General features: G+C 37.5%; 1 protein-coding gene across 8 annotated transcripts in view; it reads right to left on the minus strand.

Moving 5' to 3' along the window:
• Positions 1 to 515: 515 nt before the first annotated feature.
• The window catches only part of PTPN13 (protein tyrosine phosphatase non-receptor type 13), a 149,987-nt gene continuing 137,838 nt past the window's right edge, over positions 516 to 12,664 (minus strand). For 4 of the 8 annotated variants that reach the window (XM_069485536.1, XM_069485534.1, XM_069485530.1 and 1 more), the window contains 6 exons: positions 11,097 to 11,245; positions 9,531 to 9,621; positions 6,972 to 7,309; positions 5,158 to 5,373; positions 3,657 to 3,719; positions 516 to 1,236 (listed from right to left, as the gene is read on the minus strand). In XM_069485536.1, the coding sequence (XP_069341637.1) occupies positions 1,141 to 1,236; positions 3,657 to 3,719; positions 5,158 to 5,373; positions 6,972 to 7,309; positions 9,531 to 9,621; positions 11,097 to 11,245 (953 nt within the window). In that variant the 3' untranslated portion in view covers positions 516 to 1,140. Of the gene's footprint in view, positions 1,237 to 3,656; positions 3,720 to 5,157; positions 5,374 to 6,967; positions 7,310 to 9,530; positions 9,622 to 11,096; positions 11,246 to 12,664 lie in introns of all 8 variants that reach the window. The other 4 variants (XM_069485537.1, XM_069485535.1, XM_069485533.1 and 1 more) reach the window with 1 other exon arrangement.

The raw sequence follows: 12,664 nt of genomic DNA on the forward strand, positions 1-12,664 counted from the left end.
GGAGGATGAGCCAGGCAGGTTCCTGGAATGTCGCAGCTGACCGGAGAAATACTGTTCGAACTTAGTGAAATTTAGAGTCCAGGACTGAGAATCGGAGAACCGCTAAGCGGAAGCAGGCTCTCTGAGGCTGATCCCTTTCCTTCCTATTTGGCAGAACCAAATACAGGCCCCAAGATGGCAGACATCGTTTTGATTACTCCTGAGTATTGCTGAGACTCGGACTTGAAAATGTCCTGACTTACGTATCAGTTGGCCGCAGTGAGCTGGCACCGCTCCCAGGGAGGAAGATGGAAGGAGACAGGCCCTGAATTTCCTCTCTTCAGCTCCTGCTAAGCCAGGACACGACCCTCACGTCAGCCCTTAATGAAGACCTACCAGGGTTTCCGACACTCCCCCCGCTGTGGCTGGCGTGACTGGGGAGACGGAAACCGGGGTCTAGAGGTCCCTGCCTTCCCAGGGGCCTGGGTGTCGTTAAAAAATAACACACTGAAAATGTTTAATTTGTTTGCACACGGTTTTGGCGTGTTCATGTTTTAAGGTGTCTTTTTATTTACAAAGTGAGACGACGCATTACAAACAGAGGATGCCGTTACAAACAGATAACCGATAACTCCATTTTCATGAAAAAGTATATAAATATATTACAGTAAATTCTAGATAGTAAACATTAGAAATTGATACAGTAAACATTTGCTACTTTTCTTTTCTATGCCAATATTACTGTCATTTAAAGCTTAAATACTGGTTTCAAGTATCCCCTATAAAATAACTCTATTAAAATACTGGAAAAAAATTTTTGCTATAAACAAGATTGGTGCATTAAAAATAGACTCGGCGTGTCCTTATAACAATGTCCACTATAATAAAATGCTGCCTTTAGTTATCCCTAAGATCTGCACTGTTCAGTTAGTGTTAAAATTTTTTTTTTAATAATTATCATAGGTTAAAGTAGCTGTAAAAATACAGCATTTCAACTTTATTTATAATATTGGAATGAAGAAGACTCCTCTAAGATAGAAGAGAATAAGTGTAATGATATTGTATGGACTTGCTGCTCTGTGGTCGTTATTTTAAACAGAGAGCAGGGGTCGGCTGGAGGTTACGGAGAGAGACAGAAATGCACCCAGTAGGCTTTTCCTGTCATTTCAGAAGCTGAGGCTGCTCTTTTTGCTCTTCTTCAGCTTGAAGACGTGTCAGGACATAAAGGATGACTTGATAGCAGAAAATATATTGATCCTAAAAAAAAAAAAAAAAAAGAGAGAGAGAAATAGAAGACTTTACATGTGCAATGTGAATATTATATGTACATATATATGTATGTGTGGCTATATCACTATTTGAAGGGATGTTAGAGGGGTTTTGAAAATACGGAAAAATTTTGCTGGAATGTTGAGTGTAAAAAGCAGGCCAGAGAATTGTGTGGTGTCATAAAAATGGTAAGAACCAGAAACCAGATTGACAAAATCAGGAAAAAGCCTGAGGGGCAGGGGTGGATCTATCACCAGGTGCTAACTGAAGTTGTCTTGGATTGGTGTGTTACTTCTATTTTTTGTGCTTTGATTATGTTTAATGGAAAAATAACCTTTTTACAAACTTTCTTCAAGTTTTATTAAACTCATCTTGCTCTTTTAGATGTCAAAAAGTTAAGAGCTAAGAAGCTATTGAGAATAATTTTCTTTAGATATTTTGTAACAAAAGTATAGAAATGTTTAAGTTTTTGAAAATGAACTTTTTTGGTGAAATTATTCTTTATTAAGCTAATGGTGCAGGGATCTGAGTTTTTTTTTTATCTGGCAAGGAATTAATGAATCTGAAAATAAATGAAAAAAATCACAATATATTAAATGGAAAGTAATAAAACAATAACCACAGTGGAATCTCATTTAAAATAGTTGCATGCGTGTATGTGTGAGCCTGCATCCATACACATGTGTTTAGGACAAAGAACATAAGAACATCTAAAAACGTTGACAGCTCTCTGAAAGTAGGAATACAAGTAGGCCTTTAAATCTCTTTTTTGCTTATCTGTATTTTAACTTTTCCACACATTCATCCTGGATTCTCTCTCTTACATCACATACAAGTCATTAGCAAATCTGCTTCATGTAAAGTTCTCTTTCACTATGTCCACACCTACCACTCCGGTCTGAGCCGCCCTGCCGGGCACCTACCTGAAACCTCCCTGCCCCCAACCCTGCATTCTCCTCCCCAGATCAGGTGTCTTAACACAGCAGTCAGGGTGGTTCTTCAGAATGGTAGTCAGATCACGTCACTCCACGCCGTAATCCTGCCCTGACCCGTCACCTCCTCTAACTTCACCCCCTCTCTCACTTCCCCAGCCACAATCGCTGTGACCATTTTTGAACACACAAGACCCACTTCCTCCATCCTGGACCTCCACAAGTGTGGTCCGTTCTGCCTGAAAGGCGCTCACCCCCAGATATCTATTAATACACGAGCCCCTCCTTCACCTCCTTCAAATCTTTGCTCAAGTGTTACTTTCTCAATGGCACCACCCTATTTAAAATTGCACCCCCAATTTGCCATGACCGATTCCCTTTACCTAGTCTCAATTTAGTTTCTCTAAAGCACTTATGTTCAGAGATTCTATATAATTTACATATTTAATGTGTTTATGGTCTGCCATCCTCATCACCACCCAGCTAGCATGTCTGTAATTCTAGTAGGGATCTTTGTTTTATTCACTGATGTGCTCTAAGCACCTGGAAGAGTTTCTGGTACATAGTAGGCACTCAATAAATATCTGTTGAATAAACAAATGAATGAATGAAATTCATGAGTTTAAAGAGCTGTTTATACCAATCAATATGTTTTCCTTACCTAAAAAGTTTGATCGTAAATCAGCTTAATATTTAGGAGACTTAATTTGAATTAAAAAGGTATACAGCTAGAAGGTAGGCAAATTCTAATTTTAAAGATATAAACTTCTGAATTTTTCAAGAGGCAAAAAAAAAAAACGTGAATTTATAGATATATGAAAACAGCTTCTATACCTCCCCCCACCGCCCACTAAACAAAAAGGGAAAAACGATAGTGGCACTCCTTAGTGAAGACAGACACTGTAAATAACGCACTCCCTGGGAAGGACACACCTCAGTGGGTGATAAAACCCATGGTTTGATTTCAGGTAAGAGAAATGAAAATGGGAGAATAAACGACCCCCGCATTCTCTCTCCCCACTCAGCTCACAACCGCAGCCTGCCTCGCTGTGTTCCTGTCAATGCTGATGAATCCATTCCCTACTGGGGAATGAATTTCCGTAGCAAGACTACTACCTTCTCGTTCTTTCTTAGGTTGGAAATGGGGAAGGAATGCCATCAATTACATGGCATTTTGCACCACTCCCCATCTCGGCCCCGGCATGCCACTCCCTTCTGTGTAACCTGCTCAGTGCAGATATTGCATTTCCTTGTTTTCTAAATTGAAAGGCAACATTTTAAAAAGCCTAGACAAATTTTAATTTTTTTCCTAATTAGCCGTCATGCTTTAAAAAATTGCCCCTCACTGCAATAAATGTTTGGTTTTATGCTATAACATGGGAACCCCCCCCACAAAAGAGAAATAGTTTAACAGGAATTTTCAAAACATTAGAATCTTTACAAAAATTCTCATTAGGAGACGCAGCCAAGACTCGCCTCGGTCTGAACCATTCCGTGCCTTTGTAGTCTCATGCAGCGCACTAGATCAGAGATGTCAAACTGCCAAAGGAAACAGAATGTACGTTAGATAACAAGGGAAACAGAATTTGAACCCCCAAAAGATCACAGAAGGATGGCTTATGTAGAATGCTGTACCCGACTCCTCTCCCCCTGTAGTAGCCTGGGGAAACCGTCCTGGACAAAGTGACTTCGTCATCATTTGCTATTCTTATTTTTGATCTTTCTAAGAATTAGGGAAGGTTATTCCATTTGAAAATCCCCAACAGAAATTTGCCTAATTTCTAATATTAAAATAAAACAATGTAAACTACTTCCCCTACACATTGCTTTTTAGAATCAAGCTCCAGATCTTTTGACTTTCCTGATATTTAACAGTTTGAAACAAGGGAGAAATAGATTATTTAGTTTTGTCCTGCTTAAATTATTATAGCAGTTATAATAGAAAGTAAAGTACAAGATAGAACTGCTTTTAACTAAAATCCTTTAAGAGACAATTTAAATTACATATTTATACAGCAAGTTATTCTAGCATTGTAAGAAAGGTTTAGGCCGGGTGTGGTGGCTCATGCCTATAATCCTAGCACTCTGGGAGGCCGAGGTGGGAGGATTTCTTGAGGTCAGGAGTTCAAGACCAGCCTCAGCAAGAGTGAGACCCCCATCTCTACTAAAAATAGAAAGAAATTAGCGGGACAACTAAAAATAGGAAAAAAATTAGCTGAGCATGGTGGCACATGCCTGTAGTCCCAGCTACTCAGGAAGCTGAGGCAGGAGGATCGCTTGAGCCCAGGAGTTTGAGGTTGCTGTGAGCTAGGCTGATGCCATGGCACTCTAGCCCGGGCAATAGAGCAAGATTTTGTCTCCCCAAAAAAAAAAAAAAAAAAAAAAAAAAAAGGTTTACACTAATTTAAGTTCAAAAGTAAGATTATATTCTTATAGTTATTTTTTAAATTGGGAATAACTGCTCAGAGATAGACTATTTAGCATTATTTTGCACAAAAATATACATTTCCTACCCATAGATAACAATAACAAAAAACCCAAGCCTTTTCACTTAAAAATATACTTTCTTTTGTGCTTCTACATTTTTATCCTTAAAGTGGGATAATAATACTGAGTTTATCTTATATAAGCCTAAAGACTTTAAAGGATAAAATTTAATACTGCCTAAGGGGCTCTTGAGTACATTGTTTAAAAAAAAAAAAAACCCAGTAAAACAAATATAAAATTGAAATATTTTTTTCTTGATTATGGCCTATGCAGTTTTGAATAATAATGTTTACAACGGGGGGAAGGTGATAAAAGATTAAAAAAAAGAATAATAATGTTTACTAAAATACAATTCTATATAATAAAAAAATGAAGGTATTCATATGAACTGATAAATAAAAAAAAATCCCAAGATCACAACACATTTTTTAAAATTAGATTCCACTATTACTCTAGCCAAATGCTCACTCAGCCTAGATCAAATACTCACATCAAGATCTTGAGTGATTAATCCCAGAACCACATCTATGCATATCAGGGTCCCTGAGCGTCCGATGCCAGCGCTGCAGTGCGTGATGATGGGGCCCGACCTGTGGATGTGTCTCATGTAGGAGATGAAAGTGAGCAGGTCGTCTGGCCGAGCAGGGGTATCGTGGTCTGGCCAGGCAGTGAAATTCAGATGAGAAATATGGCGCACCTCTCCTGTCTGAAATTGTACAACAGAATAAGTAGGGAATTGGCATGTTCTATCGTTCATATATAACTAGTTCTTAGTATTGTTTTCCCTCTCTAATTTTGACTTGTCCATTGGATTAGATCAAAGGCAAAGTGGAAGAGACAAAAAGACTCCATTAAGAAACACACAAAGGGCCTTTATCAAGAAGGTTGCGAGATCCACATTTTAAATATCGGTAAAAAATACTTTTTGGAAGCCCTAAAAACAAATGACATTTTAATATGAATAACCACCTTTTTTTGGTGGCTCTATTCCAAATCTACCCCAGACAAAAGTCAGAGTCATTGGAACAGCCTACAAACCCTACATAATCTGGCCGTGTTTCCTCTCAGACCTAACCTCTTTCTCTTCTCCCCCAGGGCCACTTCACTCCAGCCAAATGACCCTCTCTGTGGTCCTTTAAATACACCGGGCACAGTTTGGTCTCAGGGCCTTTGCACTTGCTCTTTCTGACTAGGCTGCTTCCCCCCAGATATCCCTCCACTGCTCCTTCAACTCCTTTACGGTTTTTTCCCAAATGCCACTTTCTCAGGCCTTCTCTGACACCTTGTTGAAAATTATTGCATGCTTCTCACTCTACCCTAACCAACTACCCTTCCCTGCTTTATTTTTTCCACAGCACTAACAGCACGAGCATCTCCTCATTAGAAAGTAAGATCTATAAGGTCAGAAACGTCCTTTTGTCTGTGTTGTTAACTGCTGAATCCTTGGAAAGCCCACAAGAAGGTCTGAGCTCTATAAAAATGTGTGTGGATTAAACGAGCCAATCATTTGAGGAATACTGAACAATTGTGCCAGCCTAAGTAATAGGTAAGCCAGTATAAATCAATAAAGAGATATAACTTTCAATATTTTGTAAAATCACAAATCAAAAATCATGAAGGAAATTCTCAGGCTATGTTTACATGACACCAGAATTGAACCGATGTGCTTTGTTTCTATAAAAGATGACTCTGTTTCTTTAAGAAAGCTTAACTTCCAATAGAAAACACATCATTCACAACTAGCTGGGATTACTGGGCAGGAATGTAGTAAGGTGAGGGAGTGTGGGAGGTGAGGTATGATCACTTATCTAATTCAAGCTCAATTCAATACAAATTATCTCAATGGCAACTGTTCATGCTATAATTATCCATGTATACCTAAATATGTTAAAAGTTGCCCCTTATGAGGGAATACTTCCTACTTGCAGATATTTAAAAACAGTTTTAATGAGTTTATTCAGAGGTTTGACCTTTAAAAAAACCAGTTTCTAGCATGTAGCTTCTGAGCCATTTTGTGTTATCACTAAGCAAAGGATGATGGATAATCACATTTAAAATCCTGCATTTTCATCTTCATTTTAATATAGCACATACTGGAGGAAACTATTTGGCAGAATTCATGGAGAGTCACATTTACACTTATACTAGATGAAAAAAGAATAGGTGGCATTAGTTCCATTGGAATGGGAACCAGGAAGTCACTGGCTTTCTAGAACTAGCATTGGTGTAGTCACAGAAAGATTCCAGGCTTGGATTCCAGCGGGGAGACATGCCTTGCTAAACGGAAGGATTAAGGTCACTTACCTGAATATCTTCTAGGGTCATTGCCCTCACCACAAAGCCCTTCAGCTGCTGCATTCGCACAAGAGCCAGCCGAAGCCTGTCGTTGACCATTGTCGTTTTGCCTAGGACGTTAGGCCAGTAACGCTGGCATTTGATTTTCTCTCCTTCTACTTCTTGGGTCATCATGGCTATCACTGTGGCTTTTTGTTCCCAAATCATCTGCCAGAAATCTCCGACGGTTGTAGGGAGAGGTCCTTGGCAGGCAATGTAAACGAACTCTTCTTTCCCCACTGGTATCTTAATGAAGCTGGCGTTGATGTACCCACCTTCATCTCCTAGAGGCACTCTTGTAGCATCATCTGTGGATTTCCCACCACAAAAGAGACTCATCTATATCATGCGTTTTATACAAGACTCGTACAAATAGCATGAGTCAAAGACATTGAGAAACTCCTTGTAATTGTAGATGAAATCACAAACACATTCTTTTTCACTTTTATTATTGTTTTTTAGAGATGGGGTCTTGCGATGTTGTGCAGGTTGGCCTTGAACCACTGGGCTCAAACACGCATTTTAATAGAAATATATTTTCAAATTGTGGTACAGCTAAATTATTTTATATTTACTCTTTTTGCTCATGTTACAAGTATATCTAAGATGTCAGCTCAGTGAGTTGACATGAAATTTGGCATTTATTATTTATATAGATTTGGTTCAAGAAATTAAAATTAATAAATAAATACATTTAGAACTTCTTAATAAGTAGAGAAACAACTAAAAACAATTTTGGTGCTTATTCTCCATCATTACTTTAATGATGATGACAATAATAACAGTACCAAATGGCAATGCCAAAATTTTTTTTCATATAAAATTAGTATTACAATAACACTATTAAAGTACTTATATAAATATAATTGGCATAGTTAATTCTTACCTAATAAAATTATGTTCTTTTTAATAAGCAGCCAAAGCAATAAATTAACACACTGAATAAAAAGGCAGCTCACTTTATTCTCCAGGCATAAACGCCCTTGTCTTTGTCTTATTGTAATTTCATATAGTTAAAATATAATTTTTAAAACCAGATTGCCCCAGTGAAAAGTATATATAAGCTATCTTTTACTAAGGTTATACTGTCAATGGTTTATCCAAGAAAATAAATCTATAAGTCATTTCTATTTCAAATATCTATAAATTTAACTGGTAATTCCTGTGATTACCAAATTATAACCTTTTAATAATAGGTTTCAAAATCCTCTATCAATTGCTCTTTATTATTTGACTTCTATCTCTTAGTCCATACTGGTCATTTGTATCATGGCAACAAATCTCACTGGTTTTGGATTTATAGCTTGTCTTATTCTAACTTTCAGATATTCATTTGGCCATTTTTCTGTCTAAAATAACTCTCATATACGTTATGTTAAGCAATGATCTATTCCATCTGGCCAGGTACAGTGGCTCACACCTGTAATCTTAGCACTTTGGGAGGCCAAGGTAGGAAGACTGTTTGAGGCCAGGAGTCTGAGACCAGCCTAAGAAAGGGCAAGATCCTGTCTCTATTAAAACTGAAAAAATTAGCTGAGCATGGTGGCACATACCTATCATCCCAGCTACTCAGGAGGCTGAGGCAGGAGGATCTCTTAAGCCTCGGAGTTTGAGGCTGCAGTGAGCTATGATCACACCACTGCACTCTACCCTAGATGACAGAGTAAGACCCTGTCTCAAATAAAAAAAAAAAAAAAAAAAGAAAAGAAAAAAAAAGATTGACTTCTTATAGGAAGCTTTCTAAAATAAATGTTGTGTCTTCCATCTGGATTGGAAAACTTCAACTACGTTATTGTTTTCCTCAGGATTTGTCACTATTGACTTTGTTTTGTTATTTATTTTTGGATTTATGACTTCCTGGCAAAGATAGGGTCAGTGTGTCATATGTTGTAATCCAAAGTGCTAATATACATAAATGTGTCTAAATGATGGTAACTATAAAGTTGCTGGAGGTTAATATTTGGCTATATACATATATTCATACATAATTTTTAAAAATCACACTGTTGATTGATGAAATGGGTAAAACATGGGTAAAAATAATTGCTTTTATTTCCTTCTTGTATCTGAAATGATCCAAAGTCTAGTTAGCCTGGTGGTACCACTATGTATCTATGTACATGCATGTATATAGCTACTAATCACGGTAGACGTTCTCTAAACTAAAAGAGTGGAATACATTGATGGTGGTTGTGACACATGAACCCAAGAAAGTGCTCATCTAGAAGACAATTTGTACTTTTAGAAAGACTTTAAAATTAATGATTTGGCATCACTGGCTAATTTTTAATATTATTCTAGTAAAAATTTAGGAATATCTTAACAAATATTTAAGATTGATTTTCAGAATACATATACTTTAAAAGAGAATTCATATTGACTATTTAAATTTATTTGCTACTGATGTAAATCTCTGAATGCGTGTTTATGCACATGGTTATGTGAGGGATAGGTAAGTTAAATAGGCATAAAAATTTTAATCAGTTGATATTAAGCATGTATTCAATTTGAAACAAAATTGGAACTTACATGGAAGTATATTTTTATATCTATTCTTCTTTCTATTTTCCTTAGTTTGTCCAATGAGACATTGATCCAAAGGTTTTAATTCTTGAAGATTCTGTAAGCAAAAATGGAAATAAAGTTAAATTTGTTGAGATAAGCAGTAATTCAGTAATAGCTACAAATGCTTTAAATGCATAGGGTGCAAAATTAGCTGATAAAGGCTGATTTTTAGTGTTAAGAAATAGAGATGTCCTAAATAAGCCTAAAATCAATACTGATTTGATAAGGTAGTGTTGAATATATTCTTTAATTGAATAAGTTGCAGTCGACTAACTTTATAAGATACCACTTTGGGTCTTAATTTTTAATTTCAGTTTAAAAGTGTTTATAATTATATTTTAGAAAAAAGTACAATTTATAAAAACATCTTTGCTTTGAAAGTAATGAGCTAGAGCACAATCTCTTGACGGTACTGTCTATGGGGGTCAGAGAATATTCCATGTGGCAGTGTTGTGGTCAGATCATCCTATGGTCTAAAGCCAACTCTTTCTCACTTTTCATTCATTCACTTACTCAAACAATAGATTCTTGAATGCTCATTATATGTAAGGCACTGTACTAAGTTCTAGGAATACAGTGGTGGCGAGAAGTTAAGATTCTGGCTCTCATGGCCCTTACAGTCTACTCGGAGAAAGGAGGCAATAAAGAAGTAAACAAATATTGTAATATATGTCATGAAGAAATTAATAAGCTGCTGTGATAGAGAAACTCCTACAAACCATAACAGTGGTGATGGAAGTTCCCTGATGGTGACATTTAAACCTAAGAACTTAAAGTGGAAATCATTTCTGCAAAATGGAAATGTGGGGAGAGGAAGAGTACATCTTAATTACTGGGAGCTTTAGTTTCCAAATCTGTATAATGGAATTAATATTTCGAGGAATATAAAGAAAACAACCTGCACACAGCAGAAGTGCTTAAAAGTTATTAGCACATTGGCTGCAAAGCTCAGGAAGTGGGCAGATAAGCAGATGGTTTGAAGCAGAGGGGCAAGGTCAGCCTCAAAACCACTGTGGTGCTGCATGTCTCCTTTGCCTACTGGTGCATATGGATGATGCCACAAGACCACAGGAGCAAGGTCTTCGAACCACTGCTGCTTTGAACTGGGGCGCACATTCCTGGAGTTGTATTAAATTAGAAACTGCTGTTAATGATGAACCACATCTATAGTATGTTAACTAAGCAGTTAGTGGGTGCTTGGAATTGATACTCGGTTTTTTTTTTTTTTTTAACTTTTTATTCTTACATATGAATGAGGGGGTATAATCTTCAGGGAATTTTATCAAGTTCTAAGTAGTTAATGTGATCCTCTTAAGTCAATATTATTAGGACCCTAATTAGAAAAATTAAGTTACTGTTAGGTATGATAAGATGGTGCTTTTATAGTTAGAAATAAGTTAACTACAGGTGGAGCTGGAAAGGAATAGAGATTGTCAAAATTTCTCCTAATCTTGAGCTAGTAAAGACACATTTTCCTTAAAATAAATGCAAAAAAACTTTGGGAGAGAACCATTGGCAGATGCCACTTACCTCCAGCTCCTTGGAAGGAACTCCTTGTTCCAGCAAACCCCGCAACATCCGAATGACTGATTTTAACTTGGCACCGGTGTATTTCCCAGAGGGAAGCACTCTGACGACAGGGAGTGCAGCAAGCTCCTCGTCTGTCAGAAAGGGATGATCTAACAGGAAGACAGCAGCAACCGAGTCTTAAAAAAAAACATTTCCCCCAAAACAGATTTTACCAACAAATGAACTAATTTCAGCCTATTCTCATCTTATCTATTTTCACAAAAGGGGGAATCTTAAAATTTCACAGAATTAATAAGGCAATAGAACTAATAGGTAGGCTGATAAACACAAGCAACACTGGGAAGGCTTTGCCCTAGCATGGCTCTTGTACCCTACCTATAAGGAGACAATTCACGGACTGCTCGCAAGTTCTTAAGGCTTTTGGCTCTTATTTATTTACAGTTTCTAAAGGAGTTTATACTTGTTCCTTTTTGCTTCTCTTGACTCAAATGGCACTGTTTTAATGAGGAACACATCTAGTCCTGTCATTACTTTGTATTTAAATTAGCTTCTATGCACATGGAAAAAGATGAGAGAGAACTTCAGAACTTTCTTACCACGGAAAATATCTCTAGCAACACTGACTTCTCTCCTCACCACCCACCCTTGGCACTCAGTGCAGGCAGCTCTGGAATTTGATAGTTTTCTCCAAGCAAATGAAGAAATCTCTTGGGATCTTCAGGAGTTGAGTCAAATAAGTATCTTAGAAGAGGTGTGGGTCTAAGGTAGTACCTGCTCTATGGAAATTACTTGTAACAGAAGGCAACTATTATTCTAGAAAAACTAGAAGGAGAAAGTTCTTGCTTGAGCCTGCACAAGTATATTAATAGTTTCAATTTAAGTCAATCAGTTGACTAAAGCATTTTGATGATGTAGCTAATATGCAGGCAACAGTGATGCTAGGCACTATGGTACAAGATACCATAAAAGAAGTTTTCACATCTAGCTGGGGCAAAGGCTAGTTGGGAATACAAAATTCACGCATATGAAATGACCGTCAGCTTTCACAGAACTGAGTGTGGATGCAATAGGAGCGCAAAGGCCGGACAGAGGAGCATCTGCTGCAGGGCTGGGCAAGTGCATCATACAAACGCCAGTGTCTGCCTAAGTCAAGAAAGCGTTAAGTCAACTTTGCTAATTTCTTTCAAAAAGAAAGACTTCAAAAAACAAAAACCTGTTCTTCCATTACATTAATATAACATTTCCTTACATAAAATAAAACACTGGATAGAATTTTTTTCCTTTCTTTTCTTTTTTGAGACAGAGTCTCGCTCTACTGTCCTGGGTAGAGTGCCGTGGTGTCATCGTAGCTCACAGTAACCTCAAACTCCTGGGCTCAAGTGATCCTCCTGCCTCAGCCTCCCGAGTAGTTGGGTTTTTGCGTGGCTAATTTTTCAATTTTTAGTAGAGACGGGGTCTTGCTCTTGCTCAGGCTGGTCCTGAACTCCTGAGCTCAACCAATCCTCCCACCTCAGTCTCCCAGAGTGCTAGAATTACAGGCATGAGCCACCACACCTGGCACTAGAAAG

Source organism: Eulemur rufifrons, chromosome 13 (genome assembly GCF_041146395.1).
Source record: "Eulemur rufifrons isolate Redbay chromosome 13, OSU_ERuf_1, whole genome shotgun sequence".
NCBI classification, from domain to species: domain Eukaryota; kingdom Metazoa; phylum Chordata; class Mammalia; order Primates; family Lemuridae; genus Eulemur; species Eulemur rufifrons.